The 18416-nt window shown below is 33.8% G+C and overlaps 2 protein-coding genes across 2 annotated transcripts; one reads left to right on the forward strand and one right to left on the reverse strand.

The window, feature by feature from the left end:
* Positions 1 to 3: 3 nt before the first annotated feature.
* LOC129910023 (uncharacterized) lies at positions 4 to 7459 on the reverse strand. The gene is made up of 8 exons (XM_055987264.1): positions 6232 to 7459; positions 5920 to 6158; positions 5629 to 5852; positions 2242 to 2983; positions 1988 to 2181; positions 1473 to 1932; positions 1072 to 1418; positions 4 to 391 (listed from the first exon to the last, which is right to left on the reverse strand). The coding sequence occupies exons 1-8, from the start codon at positions 7112 to 7114 to the stop codon at positions 136 to 138; spliced, it is 3345 nt and encodes a 1114-aa protein (XP_055843239.1). The 5' UTR covers positions 7115 to 7459; the 3' UTR covers positions 4 to 135.
* Positions 7460 to 10290: 2831 nt separating this feature from the next.
* Positions 10291 to 16673, forward strand: LOC129910266 (uncharacterized). The gene is made up of 4 exons (XM_055987569.1): positions 10291 to 11153; positions 11208 to 11440; positions 15092 to 15402; positions 15465 to 16673. Exons 1-4 carry the CDS (start codon positions 10341 to 10343, stop codon positions 16061 to 16063), a joined length of 1956 nt encoding a protein of 651 aa, XP_055843544.1. The 5' UTR covers positions 10291 to 10340; the 3' UTR covers positions 16064 to 16673.
* The last annotated feature ends 1743 nt before the right edge of the window (positions 16674 to 18416 follow it).

Here is an 18416-nt window from a genome sequence, read left to right on the forward strand (position 1 = left end):
AGTGAGTTTATTTTAATTTTATTTTTTTTTAAACTTTTTGTAAATAATGTTATAATATAAATAGTTAATATTTTTATATTAAAAGTGTTAAAATTGAATTTTGTTATAATGTCTTTTTATTTTATGTCGAATTTTTTATTCATCATCATTTTTAGTCGTTGGACGTCGTCTTCGATAGCCAATTGGTGATGGTGTTTCAACTGTGGGTGTTGGCGGTGTTGCTGGGGCAGCTGGAGGTATTGGTGATGGATTAGATTCGGTTTCTGGAGTAATAGGTCTCCGGATGACTTCATCTTCTTCGGCAATTTCCTCCTCTTCCTCTTCTTCCTCGAGTTCGATTTCTTCTTCGGGTTCAGATTTTTCTTCAGTATCTGGTTCAGGTGAAGAGTTACTGTGAATTGTAAGAATAAATAAATACTGATATACTGATACTGATACTGATACTGATACTGATACTGATACTGATACTGATACTGATACTGATACTGATACTGATATTTATACTGATACTGACACTGATACTGATACTGATATTTATACTGATATTGACACTGATACTGATATTGATATTGATATTGATATTGATATTGATATTGATATTGACACTGATATTGATACTTATACTGATATTGATACTGATACTGATACTGATACTGATACTGATACTGATACTGATACTGATACTGATACTGATACTGATACTGATACTGATACTGATACTGATACTGATACTGATACTGATACTGATATTGATACTGATACTGATACTGATACTGATACTGATACTGATACTGATACTGATACTGATACTGATACTGATACTGATACTGATACTGATACTGATATTGATATTGATATTGATACTGATACTGATATACTGATACTGATTCTGATACTGATACTGATACTGATACTGACACTGACACTGATACTGATACTGATACTGATACTGATACTGATACTGATACTGATACTGATACTGATACTGATACTGATACTGATACCGATACTGATACTGATACTGATACTGATACTGATATTGATATTGATATACTGATACTGATCACTCACCTAATACTTGTTTCAACAGCTGCTCCAACTCCATTCACCAAATGTGGATTAAACCTCACAACATATTCGTGTTCCTTCTCATCAGAGTCAACAGTATTCCAATGATCATCTTCTGGTGGCTCTGGTGTTTCTGTTGTTGGTACTGGACTATCTGAAATCATTTCTACAACATCTTCAGAAATCTCTTCAGACTGATCAACTTCATCATGAAGATCAGATTCTTGTACTGGTTTTTCAGCAAATAACTTTTTGATAATGATCAATCGGACATTTTGAAAAGGCACATCAACAAGGAACGCTAGAAAAATTGAACACAAAACGATAGTTGCTAGTTCTATGACATTAACCTACAAAACAGTAAATCGTTATTTCATCTTAATTGAAAAAGTTTGCTTTCATACCAAATCACTAATGTGATACTTATTGGATTCTTTAACCCCAGCAATAGTGTACATAACCACAGTGTAGCTTACAAGCTGCATTGGAAATGAAATTCGACTTAGGAATATAACTGGTTTGGATGTTAGGAAAGTTGAAAAAATAAATCCCTTCTTGGGTGTCATGAAAACGACCCATACAATCGCTAATCCAAGAACTAATGGTGACCATGAAGCATAGGAAGCTGCTTCTGACGAATTATAAATGAAATCTGAACGCATTCCGGATGAAGGATACCAAAAACACCATCCAATACTAACAATTGCTGTTAGCCATCCGATATTGGTGAGTCCTGGAGGGATTTCTAGATTACCGTCGGTGTAACGATGTAAAATCCCAGCTCCAATTCCTAGAAGATATGGAGTTGCTCGAGCAATGGGTGATGAGTAAAGGATATTGGCAGTTCGGTAGAATTTGCTGACACTTTAAAAATAAGGAACATAAGAAAAAGTTCAAGAATACTGTTTAAACTACTTACTTCATTCCATGGAACATAATCGCTGAAAGATGTTCCAAATTGGTTCTGGAGAATCTAGCAGCAACTGACATTGCTTGGAAAGCTCCATAAGCAAAGAAACCGGCATCAGCGTCGGTATAATATAACCAAACTATTAACGGTCCAAGCATATAAAGTTGCAGTTCCAATGCCAATTGAATGGTTATCGGAGAACACTATAACAACGAAATTCTATTTATTTCATTTAAAAAGGGTTTTCAAGCTTTTCAACTTACGGTCTCCTCAAAATCAATAGCATTTTGAGTACCAAACAGAACTCTCCACATATTGTGTTCACAAAGCCTTGCATTCTGTCCAATTAGCTTATTCCATAAGGGACCAGAACCTAAATGTGGAAGTATCCAAGTTTGAAAAAAGAGTACAGCATAAATCGTTGGTAAATATCTTAGAACTTTCGCAAAAACCCTTTTAATAACTCCAATGTATGTTTTATATTCCATTTCTTCTGACAATTGATAGCCCGAAAGAAATCCACTTATAATTAAAAGTATATCAGTGTAGATCATTGGCGATCGAAAGACCACACTAAATGGTTGATCGACAGTTCTGACCAATTTATCGCGATTTGTTATTGGCAAATGACCAATCATCATATATTTCAAGCAGACATATAGCATGAAAGTCGAAAGAATTTTTAAAAGATGAAATATTGGAAATTGCATATCGAGACGATCTTCTGATAAAAGTTCAGATAATGATCGTTTGGGTGAGAAGGAATGAAATATTTCCTTTGCAATTGCGTGGTGAGATGTTTCATCTTGTTCTACTTCTGGTTCCGCTTCTTGTTCGGGTTCGGTTGATGGCTCGGGTTCTTTTTCTGGTTCATCTGTTTTGGGTTCTTCGGGTGTTTCGTCTTTTGATGATTTCAAAAATCCACTGAGATAATTTGATACTTTTGCCCAGTTTTCGGATACATAAGCTGCTGCTGCAATAAACCAAAATGAAGCCAAATAGCACCTAGAAAAAAAATCAGTTCGAAAGTTACATGTTAAATTTAAATAATCGATAAATCGTTTCTTAATATAATTTGGTCGCTAAAGATGGAGGGAATCGTTGAAGCTGGATTGCAATAGTTTGTTTTGAGTACCCTTTTTTTATCATACAATTTCTGTAAGATAGAGCATTGGCTGAATATCATTACCCTGATTTTTCGCACTCGCGAAATTCACCTTTCGGCCGCCATCTTGGATTTTAGTTTTTGTTGAATATCTCGATTTCTATTTATCCTACATAAAAGTTGTGCATATAGCGATAGAAAAAAAAGTTGTATAGCAGAGTTATAGAGAATTTTAAGGCAAATAATCTTTTCTCGATACGTGTTTTCATAATTTTGATAAAAAGTGCTCAAATCTTTAAAATTGTCATTTTTTCGGTTTTTTTTACTTTTTTGGCTTGTAACTTTTTTAATATTCAGAATATCGAAAAAGTGTTCCTTGTATGCACAACTTTTATGTGGGATAAATAGAAATCGAGATATTCAACAAAAACTAAAATCCAAGATGGCGGCCGAAAGGTGAATTTCGCGAGTGCGAAAAATCAGGGTAATGATATTCAGCCAATGTTCTATCGAATGAGCAAAAAAAAAAATTGGGGGTGGTACAAACTGCTGGGTCGCCCATATATGAACATCATAAATGCACTGGACTAATAGCTTGCCTAGCGATAATCTGGTCAGGGCATAGGGTTACCACGCTATAAAGTGTATTTTTTGAGTTTTTTATATGAAAAGTTGAATTAAAAATATTATTAGTGGGGATATTTTAAAATTTTTAATTTAACCGTAGATGGTTATGCTTTATTTTTTGAAATTTCCCTACAAATATCCCTAAATAATTTTAACTTTAAGTGATGAAAACATTATGATATCTGCAAAAAATCTTAGTTATTGCTTAGAAAATATGTATGTTGAAAGGTTTTAATGCGAAATTTCAGAATCAAATTCACGATAGTTTGGGTAGGTTTAAAGATGGACTTCGATGAAATTGACGAATTTTGTTATTATAAAACAACTTTCTTCTGGGCGGTTAAGAGCAACTCTTTTAAGAAAAATGTATGTTTTATACTATCTTATACACCTGAAATATTTATGCTTCATCTTTCTGAGATTCTAAATTTAAGAATACCTGCTGAGTGAGTTGAAGAGGCCTCTGGACAAAATTTTGAGAAAAACGAGAAATTGGGAAAATGTACCTATGTATGTACAGTTTGCGAGGTCCATACAAAACCTATATCAATAAAACTAGTATTTTTATGAAAGATTGACATACAAATTAGAACATACCTGAGCCAATTATTTTATTCTTTTTATTTTTATTGTGCATTATTTTTATATTAAGTTTTTTGTTTAGTTTTTGAGGAATTGAAGTGTTTCCACTCATATTATAATTTCGTCAATTAACAGGTAATGAAAATGAATAAAACTAGAACAAACCTGAAGTGATTTTTCATTTTGGGTCTTATTTTTGAATAATCATTTCTTGAAAAACATCAAAATTGTTCATTTTCTAATGTAGTTTTGAATGTGTAGTTATAAGAAAAAAGCAATATAACTTTCCCCAAATGACAAAAAACTTTCTTGAATTGTTGCAAGTAAGAAGAAACACAAAAAGAAGTATGACGATTGATAAATAAATCACTGCCAGGCTTTCGAATTCGATAGGACGTAGGACATTCTCAAGCTGAGTTAGCATTCGGTGCAGGGTTTGGGTGGTATCTATTTGACAATAAGTAGTTTTTTTGGTAATGAATTCCAAGAAAAGCGCTAGACTTAAAGAAAAAGGTTAAAAAACCAAGTTTAAACGGTTAATAATACTCGTTTCAGTAAAATTAATATGTAAAAAAATCGGTTACAAAAGGCAAAAGTGAGTGCAAATTAAAATTAAATGCACGACTGGATCGCACGTATTAGCTCGTGTAGTTCAAAGTATCTATGTATACCCTGAATAACTATTTTCAATTAAAGACTGTGGTTAAGTTTTTAGAAGAAAGAATATATAAGATACAAAATAAAATAAATTTTTTTTAAATTTTTTCAAGACTTTTTTTTGATTTTTTTTTTTGTGTTAGGTACATTTACATTTTATTTAAAACGGACTAGAAACACTGTAGCCCAGGTTAATGATACCATTGACTGATACAACATAAGAAAAAACAAACAACACAAAGAATAAATGACAGGAAATGTAAGATAAAATATATCAATTCTTTCAAAAAAAATGGCAACCAATACAACTTTCCCTATAGGAAGGAAGTAGTCATTTCATATACTTTTTGTTCTCTTGAAACAAACTGCGGGGGAGATTCATAATAACACAATAAATATCGGAGAGTAAAATTCCCAGCGAAATGAAATTCCTATGGGTTTCAAGATATTGCCCGGCAGCACCTCAAAAACGAAGAAAAAACGAAAACAAATTTCCTCATAAATTTTTCGATTTAAAATAACCCCATGGTTTTGGCCTGAGTTTCGTTCATAAGAATCGCACTTCAATTAATCGTCATTCATTATAAATAATGACGGCACTAAAAAAAAGAAACCTCCCACCTGCAAGATTTTGAAACTTAAATCTTAAATGCTATCAAACCCAAATTATTGTACTTACACAGCAAAAGTAAACTTATCATCCTTTTTGAATAATTTAGTAAGACGTCTGCTCGATTTCACAAAACAATCATTTTCCGAAACCTCCACACGAAATTCAACTCCAGTATTATTGTACGGTCTTAGATTCGTTTCAATCATTTCCTGAACAACACTGGCCGAGCAAGCATTTGGGATACACACACCCCAATTAGCGATAGCATATCTCGGTATAAAGTGACTTGGCTGAAAAATTAAATTTTCAATTGGTACTCATGTATCAATTTGAATAAATTGAATTTTCCGTAGTTACATTTCCCAAATGACTCCGCCATAAACCCCTTCCATGGGCCAAATGCACTGGTACTTTAAGCTCATCAACTTTCCCTTGAGTTTCAATATGAGCCAAACAATATTTTCCACGAATCCTCAACGATATATCAGATGTAACCTTGACTAAAGTTTTAGCATGAGTGCACATATCAAAATCACCAAGTTGATTGATATTTCCGCGTAACAATCCCGAAGTGATTTTACCAGTTGAATCAAGCACTAGAGGGTTAAAGAAGCATTATAGAACAACATATTCATACAAACAACATCACACTCCTCCTCATCAACCTACTTTGCAATGTCCAAAACTTGTTGCCGCGTAATTGGCGATGAAAAATCTGCATCTGTTGCTTGCATTCAATATCACTAACATGTGACGCGTTCACAACAAATCCCGGCACTGTGTGCAGCAGAGATTCAAAATGATCCTGACTCATTGGCTCTGCTCCAGAAGAATACCGACCAGACGAATCTTCACTTCTTGGCAAGGCAATCTTTTTCTCGGGCTTTCCAATAGGAAATAGTGAATTGAATGGCCAACGATTAAGATAAGACATCCAATCGATACTAGTAGCTGGTTCTGGTTTTGGTTGTGGGGTAACCTTTTTGAAACTACTGCTAAACGATTGAATCCAATCGATAATGCCATTTGATTTTTCCACAGGTGGCGGAGGTGGAGCCTTAACAGGCTTATCATTTCCACCAAAAAGCCCGCCAAATAGAGAGGAAAAGAATCCTTTTTCAGAGTCCTTACTGGCTGCCTTTTTTTCTCTCACATAATCCTCTCCATATTCATCCACACTTGTTCTCTGAGCAGATTTTGCTTTGCTTCCATCTGACTTTCGAGCCCTCTCAAATTTAAACTCGTCATCTGTATCGTCATCCTCTTCTTCGTCCTCAGCACCCCCACCATTTCCTTCTTCTTCCCCTTCTTCTTCCTCATCAGTTGGAACTACTCGCACCAATTTTCGAAATTCGAATCTTTTCGGTGCTCTCGCTCGAACAGCCCTAACTGCCTCTCTAGGACCTGTATCATCGTCGTCATCATTTTTTACACCAAATTCATGCGACAAAAGTGGAAAAATTAACAAAACTAAAAGAATCGCCAAACAGAGGCACTTAATCGATGATGTAAACATCGATTTGCGACCGAAAAAACTGTCTCTTCTTTGCATTCAGAAAATGCTGGCAGAAAAAAACAAAAACCAAACTCTACTCCAGTTTAATTAACGGTTATAAAATATTGTTTTTTCTATTCGAAATTCGTTTTTTTATTTCGAAAAAAGTAGTCAAATAAATCGTTTTAAAAACACACACATACAACACCAAAGAAGGAAGAAATTTTGACAATTTTTTTTTGCAAAATAAATGGCCAACAAAACTTATGAAAAATTAGAAAAGAAAAATTTTAAATTTGCAGAATAATACATGTTCTGCGTACGGTCGCGTTTTCTCGTTAACTGAGAGCTAAAATCATGCTCTTGAGAGAAACAACGATCGGTTGTTGGGTATTTTTAGAAAAGCGTCCTAACCAAGCGCATATTTTGGGTTTCCAGCTGTTTCAAAAACACACACATTTTTTTTTTTCGTTTTGTTCAGCCAAAAAGAGAACGACCGAGAAACGCATGGGCATAATGTTCAATGTTGTTTGTTGATTGTTTTGATTTTTTCGCTATAATGCATATAGAAGAGGAACATTTTGGTAAAATGTGGGAGAAATAATTTGAGAAGGTGGTTGGGGTTTTTGTCTGGGATATATTTGTGTGGACTGTGGATTCTGAAATTCTTTGACGGGGTTGTTCTTATTCTAACAATCAAATCTCATGTACTCTCTAGTAAAATATTACCCGACAAACAATTTTGGTTCTATAAAGCTTTACAGATGCAATTGTTGCTTCTGTAAAGCATTATAGAAGCAAAATTGTTAGTAGGGTAGCAAAATACACTTTAATTTAAAAAAAAAAGTAAGCGAAAAAAGGTTACGCATACGCCACAGTGCACATTTTATTTCTAAGAATTGATAAAAATTTTTCATAAAAGACTCTTGCTATTAAATAATACATTGAAAATCTAAATCATAACTTATTTCCTATATTTATCCTAATTTTATGTTAGAGTTTAAGGTATTTAATGCAGATATGTAAGGTGTTTTTTACCTGCGATATAGGTACTTAGTCAGTTTTGGTTTGGAACAAACATTTGTTGTTATTGTTTTCAATAAACAAAACTTTCTAGTGGCCACTGTTGCTATACTTATTCGCTTGCATTGTGGTCATTAAGTTACCAAAAAATCCAAGCATTTTTTGATACATGGACAAACCACCAACAGGGGCTCCCGGAAATTACACGATAATAAACTACATCACATTTTTTTTTTTCAAAAAACGCCAGAATGTTTCTTTTGGTTAAAATTGGAAAAAGTACCAGAAAATAATTTGGAAAAAAAAGAGATATCGGAAATTGTGCCAGACAGCTTTGTCGGAATAGTATGGAAATTGAGCCACAAAAAAATTTGTTTCAAAATGCTGTAAATACAAATTTTGTCTATAATTTTTTTTTTTTAAACCAACCGTACAAAAATTAACATTTTGAAACAGAAACTGTAACATTAAGTTATGTTACCTAAAATTAAGCATACGAAAATTAATTAGCGATTTAACAAATACTTTATTTAATTATTTTACTAAGTGTAAAAAACAATAGTCGTCATAACAGTTATTTGCTGACCAAAATTATGTAAAAACAGTTTTCTGACTCTCTTTCCAAAGCATAGATGGTGTTGAATTACCTATTGCAGACTATTATAAATACGCGCAGATATCTTCACTTATGGAAGGAATATAGTAATATCCATATTTAGGATCAAAGATTATGGCATAGATTCTTTGTATACATGATTCAAACAGATTGTGTTTATGACTCACATCTGTGTGGATCATGTTACAAACAAATGTTTATCTGTTTCACACCGCCATTATCCAGTTTGTTATCTATGTCAATATGTAGTTTTATCTGTAGAAGTAAATTATATATAAGACATAGCTGTAATGTAGTTTAAGATTTCCTATTAATAAAGAGTTCAGTTTTAGACACGACTATGAGCAGTCGTTTTATTTCAAAATAAATGGGTGTCAATTTTCTTTAGATGGAAAAAACGCCAGATAGTTTCGGGTTATAGACTTAACTACAAACACCACTTTTTGAAAAAATACAAAAGTGAAAATATTTTTTTTCTGGCTAGCGCAATTGATTTGTGAAAAAGAGTATACAAATTGTTTTAGACCAAAAAATAAGCTTTCTGCATCATTTTTTTTTTAAATTTTCGAGCTCAAAAAACTATACAAAAATGCGTTTAAAAATGTTCACTTTTGTACTTTTTCACTTTTTGAGCCAATGTAGTTAAGGCTTAACTCTGTTAAAATGCTCATAAGTTACACTGGTTAACAAGGTTTTTTCCACAACAAACAAGCCTCTAGAAATTTATAATTTGGTTCTTGTGGCAAAAATTCTGTGACCCAGTGACTTTAATTTTAGAAGTTTTGTTTCTCTTTGGCTTATTAACAGAAATTTAAGATATCTCGAGCAATAAAAAAGATATCGGGAAAATTTAAACAGTTTTTGAAAGAAAAATATCTGTTCTTATAATCACCACCGTTACAAATTTGTTTATAAAAACAGAACCTCGAAAACAGCCAAAATGACGATTTTTAGCATTTAACGGTAATATTGCAAAAACGAAGGCCAATAAAATTTTTCTGACTTCAGATTCGGATTAAGCACCCCAAAAACTACTAGAAAAGTATATTTTGGTTCTTGTGGCAAAAAAAAAGAAAGTTAAATTTTGTTGACCAGTGTTATTAGAACTGTTCCTTTGGGAGGTGGAAAAGTACTACAAGTAGTTTTACTAGTGATTTTCAATGGAACGCATTTTCAACGAATTCAATACAAATCGTATCTACTCGGAAAGAAGAGCATGAGTATATGATAATACTAAATTAACCAAAACATCTACTATTAGTAGGCTACCACCTCCAATGGAACAGGGCTATTGTTATTTTTATCCTTTGAACAGACTTACAACTCATAAGTACCCACTATCAACAGGAATGTTCAGTCGAACGCACTTTTAACGAAAATTTATTTTCAAAGGAACGCGTCTAATAACATAACTGATTTTGATCTAGTACAATTATAAAAATTTCCCTCCATAATAAAAAAAATTACATTTTGGCATCACTTATCCTATCATCAAATAACGGATTTTTTGTCTGCGACATCTTGGTTATTTTTATTTTCCTGTGTAACGTATTTTCTCGTTTTTAAGAAAAATTTTGATTAAAGTTATTTTAATTAATTAAATTCACGAAAATACTCTTATGTGTGTGTTTCATCTTAATTAAAATGATGATTTACAACAATATGTATTATTTTCAAGCAAATCCCCAAACCGTTGTCCAACAGCAGCATAGTTTACCTCATCCAGAAGAACAGTATTCAGAACAGTCTAACAATGTCCAAACTCCATCAATTTCACTACTTCCACCAACTTCATTACCTCCACCGATTCCATTAGCTCCACCAATTTCCCATCCTCCACCAAATCCACCCCCAATCCAACAAATGTATTCACTAATACAAACCAACGGACGAAAAGTCTATGGTCCACCCGACGACTGGGTTGGCCCGGCTCCAAGTAGTGCCTGCGAATTGTACATTCGCCGCATCCCAAAGACCACAAGCGAACACAAAATACTTGAACCATTCCTTAGATTTGGTAAAATCTATCAATTCCGAGTTCCCATTGACTTTGTCCAGGGAATCCGAGGTTACGCCTACGTCAGATACACAACCGAAGAAGATGCATGCTGCGCCATGGAAGTGCTTAACCACCACTTCATCGAACAAGGCAAAACCTTTGACATTGTGAATTCGTGCGAGAAATGTCGACTCTTTGTCAGCAACATTCCCAAACACTTGACCGAGGAAGAGATCGAATCGGAATTGAAGACGATCTTTCCTGCAATGCAACGAATTCATTCCAAAGGCGAAGTTAGAGGCAAAGACCAAAATCAGGGATATGTCTTTGTTAACTTTGCCACTCACAACGATGCTTTGGAAGCTAAAAAGCGCACTTGTCCGGGAATTATTCGACTCTGGGGCAATGACTTGAAGGTTGTTTGGGCCAATTCCGAAAGTGTGGATAACACATTATCCGTAAGATGCACATGAGTTTGTATGATTCTAAACTAAATGCTTATTATCTTTTAGAATAAAACACTTTTCGTTCGAAATGTCGATCTGAAGCTAAACAACCGCGATCTGATCGATGTGATCGTCAAGCATGTTCCCAGGACGACCATCAGAAAGATCTCCAAAGTCCGAACGAATGCTTTTGTTGACTTTACTTGCCGGCAAGCAGCCGAAACCGTAATGCAGAAATTGCAAGGGATCAAAGTTGGCGACCAGAAGTTCGTCATTGAGTGGGCAAAGCCATCGGCACAGTAAGTTTATACAATTCGCTGGCCGAGAATTATAAGGTTGTATTTTTTATGGAAACTCCTGCAGACATACAACCCTATAATTCTCATCCAGCTAATTGAATCGTTTATTTTCAAAACAAGTCGATTTGCTCAAAAAAAGTTTCTGACAACATTTTTCTGTATTTAACATGTTTGACCTATACCTACTTTAAATGGAAATATTATCCTTATATATCTATAGAGTTTGGTATTAACAGCATAAGTACATTTTTTTTTTTTTTTTTTTCGAAAATGAGTTAAGTATGCAGAACTATTTATAAAAATTCTATTTTCGTTTGGTCTTAGCAGCATAACTTTAGTTCCAAAGATATTCAATTGCCCAAACCACACTTAACTCCTTTTTCTAAAATTATGTTTGACCATAATGGCATAACTCTAACTTGTGCTGTTTTGACCAAGAAAAAATTCTGAAACTTTTAAATAAGTGTTTGGTAAAAATAGCACAACTCAGTTCCTTTGCTTTTTTGATCAATGACGGGAAATATTTTAATCGATTGATTTGTTTAAAAAAAAAAAAACAAAAGTAAATAGCGGTGTGTATGAAAAATTTAAGTTCTTAAAAAAAAACTAATCCCAATATTGTCACTAGGGACACAACTCAAAATAATCTTATTTTTGTTTGGTCAAAACAACATATCTCACCAAAAACATAATAAATACACTAAAAATTAAATTTTGTTTACCTTATTTGTGTAAATATTGTTATTTAAAAAAAAACTGCATCCCAATATATTTGTATTAAATAAAACTGGATTTGGAGGAATTTTTCTAACTTTAAAATGCATTTATCTCAAAACGACGATTTTGGACTTATGTTTTTAATACCAAACTCCATATAAATAAAATCATCCTTTTTTTGGGTGTAACAAAAATTATTCAAAATGGACTTATCATGTTTTGAAAATAATGGATTCAATTTCTAAAAACAAAAAAAAAATATTCTTCATTTAATGCAGTTCTCATATTTATAATTCTAAACTAAAACAAAAATGAGTAGGTACCGTACAGTTAAACACATTTTGAGCTTCTCAAGCGTTTTTTACTTTGTACTTTTTAAGATTGAAGTAGAGTTTCCAGGACAATCGTGTTAGTTCGTTTGTATGATAGAAATTAAACTTAAACTTATGAAATTGAAAACTAAAAGAGCAAATAGGCAGAATTTAAATAAAACGTGATATATTCTGATGTCTGGGTTCGATTCCTAAAACAAAATTTGTAGTCAGAAAATCTCACTTCAACTTTTTTAAAATCTTTTTTGTGTTAAGCCATTCAAACTTAAGGCCCTTGGTTTCCCTACTGGCTTTATTCAATGGATGGAATCTTATTCGGCTGACCGCGAATAGTCCTATTTAGATGTTCAATTTCAATCGGGGGTCCCTCAAGGCAGTCATCTAGGCCCCATTATCTTTATACTGTCAATCAATTATATAAAATCAGTGATTGAACAATCGGAACTTTTTACGTATGCAGATGATATGAAATTCGAATAATTTCTTCATCTAACGATGCCCTACATCTACCAAAGGACTTTTTTAATTGGTGTCAAAAAAATAACTTAGAACTAAATGTAGATAAATGCTAATCGATTTCATATTCCGGCAAACTTATCCAACTGTATTGTATCTAGAGTTACCTAGTGTAAACCTGCTAACTCCACATAAAAATGATTCCAAAAATTGATTAAAAATACAAAAAGCTTTCAAATCTTATCAATTCTTTTACATTTAATAGTATGCAATCCAAGGAATAACTTTATGCTGGCTTGAATTTATTCAAACATTTAGAAATATTTTATTTTTTAACAATTTTGTCACGAGTGTAAAAGTTGAGTTAGCAGGTTTACACTCTAAGCCAACGATATGTGATTTAAATGTTTTTTGTGATAACAAGCTCAGTTTCAAATCTCACTATAATAATATCGTTGCTAGAGCCAACTCTGCTTTAGATTTCGTCAAGCGCTGGTCTAAGGAGTTTTCGGACCCTTACGTAACAAAATCTTTATATACGACCTTTGCTAGAATATGCAAGCCAGACATGGTCCCTTTATCACGAAGTCGATATAAAAAGAATTGCAGGAATTCAACTTAGGTTCCTACGTTTTTCCCTTAATAAGAGGGCGTCCATGGTTTGATAACTAGAACTTACCGCGTCGAGAATTTCGTTCATCAAATTTTGTCAGGTATTGCAGACTCTCCTGCCCTTCTAGAATAAATGCTCCTTAGTAATAGACTCGAATTTAGCAAAACTCTATTTTAACAAAAAAAAAAAAAAAAAAATTAATGGTAATAAAGCATACATCTAACTTCTAGAAACTTAGAATTGGCTTAGAGGTATTTGACCTATAACTAAGTCGATTTTAAAATCATAGCACTTTTTTAATCTTACATGTGTGTTTTATTTTTTGTTTAAATCGAGCTTTGGCTAAATTTGGGTCTATTAATAAAGGCCATTGTCTTTAAGGGCCATTTGCTGAATCGAAACTTAAATAATTTATGTTGAACATAAACTCTTATTCACTACTTTTTCATCTGCGTAAACTGTCACATAAGGGTTTAAGTTAAATGCTAAAGTTTCTATTCAGCAAACGGCTCTAAAACAAGTAATAAGAATTTTAGAATTCAAAAAAACATTGATTTATTTATTTTAATTCATCTTAGAAGACAAACTGTAAAAAGAATTATTCAATTGATTTGTTAAATTTAAAATATTGTTTCTTATCTTGTTTTAGTCTATTGTAATTAAATTAAACTTTTAATTTTACAAGTCCAACTTAAATGTACTATAAATTAGACCCAGTCTTATTTGTACACCACAAATTGAAATTGGTTTCATTTCCTGACGATAAAAAATGTACTGAAAAAAAATTTGAAATCGGAAAATCTCGCGTCAACTTTTTAAAAATCTTTATTGTTTTAAGTCAAACGTCCATTCTTATTTTTTTTAAATAAATCAATTTGGTTTGATCTTCAGTTTTTGAAAAATTAGTTAAAAAAAAAAAAAAAAAAAAAAAAACAAAACAAAAAAACATTTAAAAAGTATTAACTCAATTAGAATTTAAGGCCAAATGATAAATGAAAACCATTATTATAAAGAGCTTATAAAAAAAAGTAAACGTAAAAAGAAGCATCACAATCATCTTTCCCCCTTATTAAAATTTGTTTAACAGAATTATTTTAATATTTAAAAATGGTATAATCTACAACTCTTTTGATGAAGAAAAATTATGTACATAACTGTCATAGGGACTGAGAAAAATACAAAAAATAAAACGACCTAACCTTAAAAGTATAGTCTTCTCCGAAAAACAGTGTATGCATAGGAAAAGATAATTATATTGTCTTGATTACATAACTGATTCGGCCAAGCCAATCGTTTGGGAGGTATAGACTGATTCGCGTTTTCAAAATAGCAGATTTCGCCAGGAGGGTGGTCCCGAAAATCAGGACTCAAGCTTTTCTAATACCCTTCTTTCAGATTTGAAAAACCAGCCTTTAGAGCACACACCCTTTTGAAAATGAATTTATTTGAGAATTGATAATCACATATGTAAAAGACGTAGTTATTTCTATTATTTCTTTTTTATTACTTGTAAATAATCGTTTTATCTTACAGACAATCTCTTCATCGCATGCGAAATTCAGATTTTGATGCCCTTCTACGACTTAAATGCATTGCAAACAATTGGTATATCCCAGTGATCATCTTCGGAACCTACTTTGAAAAGGTTAACATTCAATATGCTGCAGTTTTGTTACGCCGCGATGATTGTCCACTTCGTTTCATTATCGTCACTTTACTAACAAAAGAGCTCGTTGACATTCACGCTCGTCTCTGCGAGGTTGTTGTAACATTGATCGATAAAATTGGCGGATTTCCCGATTGCAATTATGTTTTCTGGGTTCAGAGAGATACCGCTCATTTGCGTAAGTTCATTAATATTTATTTGATTTTTCGTTTTTCTTTTATTTTATGTTTTTCTTTTTAGTTGGTGCAGTCAATCCTAATCCTCATATGGCATTTATTGCATCACATCGTGTTCCAAAAGAATTCAAACTCGATTTAATCGAAGTCATCGATCTAAGCTGGGCATGTGCCATGTTGTCAAAGGGAACTGAAAAACGACTCCTTCAGTTGTACCAGCAAAGTTTCCTAGTCCATGATCAATTCACATTCTTGACTGATTTTATTTTTACTCAACGAATCTTTGGAACAATCATGCCAAAGTACAGGAGCAAACCACCTCTAAAATATAATTTAAATGATTCACAAATTGTGTTGGCCCTGTGCTACCAAGTAACTGGTAGTAACTGCTCTTTCGCCGGCCGAGAATACAACCCTTGGGAACTGACTGCTCTAGATTGTGGTCACAATGGATTGCCATTCATGACTATGACACTCTTGCCACTCTCGCTGACTCAATCGAGATTTGCAACGCCATATGTTTTGCATCAAGTAATCTTTGGAGGCACAAGCTACTATTCTCCAGCACAGAGTATTATGGCTCCTCCTTTGTGGATATCGGGTGTTTCTTATTCCGAGTCCCTGAAGCAAATTCCTTCCGTACCCATGGTTTTGGGTAATTAAAACAAAACAGAGGAAAAGAAAAGAATTTATTTACAATATTTTTATTTATGTTTTAAATAATTTTTATTATTTTTTTTATGTTTATGTTGTTTCTTTTTTTTATTTATTTTGTTATTTTCTGGAAACAGAAGCATGAAGTCGTTATTTTATTTGCTGTTATTAGTTTTATACTATTTTTTTTTTACTGTATACTTTTAAGATGTTATTTTTGTGTCAAAAGGCTTGAAGTATAAATTTGAAATTACAAACCTTGCATAAGGCATAATGCATTGTCATGCCATACGGCATTTTTAAAACTAATTTTATTTATCATCCTTTAACTTAAGCTATATATTTTATTTTAAGTTCAACTGTTTGTTTATTTTTTAAGTTTTAATCAAAGGACATTTTATTTCATCAAAAACCATAACATACATTTTTTTAAAGATCATAATTAAACTGCACGAAGCACGGAATTTTTAAATCATACGTTATTTAACATTAAAAACACTCAATATTCATTGACTTAATTCACTTTAAGCATATTCATTTAATTAAGCTATAAAATCTAATCTTTCATTTTTGTTTATTTTTAAGATTTAAACTTATTTTATGCCCATTTTATAATCAAAACAAAATCGTCCATATTTGTAATGCCTTATATAATAAACATGTTTGAAGAGAAAGAAAAATAAATATACTATAGTATAATGGTTTCATAATTTTGCTGTTTTTGTTTAAAATTATGATTGAGCTGTTTAAAAGTTGATGTTTTGGTGTAGGAACATTTTGTAGGTGAAGTATTCATCGTCGACTTTGCTTCCAATGCGTATTTGGATTAGTGAAGCTCTTGACTCTGGTCCGTGTTGTTGTTTGTTGAAAAAAAAAGTTAGATGAATAGAACAATGAACAAGCACCAGCACATCTTAATTAAACACTTCCAATTAACCATTGCGCCATAGGGTACTACATTTGAAATTAAGAGACTAGAGAAAACCAAGGAGCTTTCCCTTCTAACAACACATTAGTCATCACGCTATTGGGTGTTATTGCCCTTTCTTCCCCACAACTTACTTGGGGAAATTTCTGTACTCAAATTAGGAAAACAAAATTATCCAAGATACTTATTTTCAGAATGAAATTCCTTGATTCCTAATAGAAAAGTTGCTTAAATGGGAAAGGATAAGGCTGATTTTGGCGTGTAAAGCCGGCATTTCGGTTGACCTTCAATTTATATAAAAGGTCATTTCCTCCCTGAACCCTACAAAATTACAAACGACAAGTAAATTGAATTTGAAAATATTATACATTTAATATTATTAAAATTGGGAAAATATAAACCCACACCGAATGAAAACTATAAAAGAACGAGACCATTCATATAATAGTTCAGTCCATCCGTGGCTGCCGACTAGTCAACATCGGAGAAGAGGACCAGGAAATTGGTGAGTAACCTACTGACTGACAACGCGACACAATGCGATACAACGCGACACAAAGCGACACAATGCGACACAACGCGACACAACGCGACACAATGCGACACAACGCGACACAATGCCACACAACGCCACACAACGCGACACAACGCGACACAAAGCGACACAATGCGACACAACGCGACACAATGCGACACAATGCGACACAACGCGACACAATGCGACACAACGCCACACAATGCGACACAACGCGACACAATGCGACACAACGCGACACGACGCGACACGACGCGACACAACGCGACACGACGCGACACAATGCGACACAACGCGATATCCCGAAGGTGTCCCGAGCATGTCCCGAAGATGTCCCGAGCATGTCCCGAAGATGTCCCGAGCATGTCCCGAAGATGTCCCGAGCATGTCCCGAAGATGTCCCGAAGATGTCCCGAAGATGTCCCGAAGATGTCCCGAAGATGTCCCGAGCATGTCCCGAGCGTGTCCCGAAGGTGTCCCGAGCATGTCCCGAAGATGTCCCGAGCATGTCCCGAAGATGTCCCGAGCATGTCCCGAAGATGTCCCGAAGATGTCCCGAAGATGTCCCGAGCATGTCCCGAAGATGTCCCGAAGATGTCCCGAATATGTCCCGAAGATGTCCCGAGCATGTCCCGAGCGTGTCTCGAAGATGTCCCGAAGATGTCCCGAAGATGTCCCGAAGATGTCCCGAAGGTGTCCCGAAGATGTCCCGAAGATGTCCCGAGCGTGTCCCGAAGATGTCCCGAGCATGTCCCGAAGATGTCCCGAAGATGTCCCGAAGATGTCCCGAGCATGTCCCGAAGAATTCCCGAAGATGTCCCGAAGATGTCCCGAAGATGTCCCGAAGGTGTCCCGAGCATGTTCCGAACATGTCCCGAACATGTCCCGAAGATGTCCCG

This window comes from Episyrphus balteatus, chromosome 2 (genome assembly GCF_945859705.1).
Source record: "Episyrphus balteatus chromosome 2, idEpiBalt1.1, whole genome shotgun sequence".
Taxonomy (NCBI): domain Eukaryota; kingdom Metazoa; phylum Arthropoda; class Insecta; order Diptera; family Syrphidae; genus Episyrphus; species Episyrphus balteatus.

Bases quoted from the DNA above. Each gene is read 5' to 3' on its own strand.
- LOC129910266 (XM_055987569.1), top strand. From the start codon at position 10,341: ATGATGATTTACAACAATATGTATTATTTTCAAGCAAATCCCCAAACC. The intron at 11,154-11,207 runs GTAAGATGCACA...ATTATCTTTTAG, and splicing joins GTGTGGATAACACATTATCC to AATAAAACACTTTTCGTTCG. The intron at 11,441-15,091 runs GTAAGTTTATAC...TTTATCTTACAG, and splicing joins TGGGCAAAGCCATCGGCACA to ACAATCTCTTCATCGCATGC.
- LOC129910023 (XM_055987264.1), bottom strand. From the start codon at position 7,114: ATGCAAAGAAGAGACAGTTTTTTCGGTCGCAAATCGATGTTTACATCA. The intron at 2,182-2,241 runs GTAAGTTGAAAA...TCGTTGTTATAG, and splicing joins CTATTGATTTTGAGGAGACC to TGTTCTCCGATAACCATTCA. The intron at 392-1,071 runs GTGAGTGATCAG...TACAATTCACAG, and splicing joins GCTGTTGAAACAAGTATTAG to TAACTCTTCACCTGAACCAG.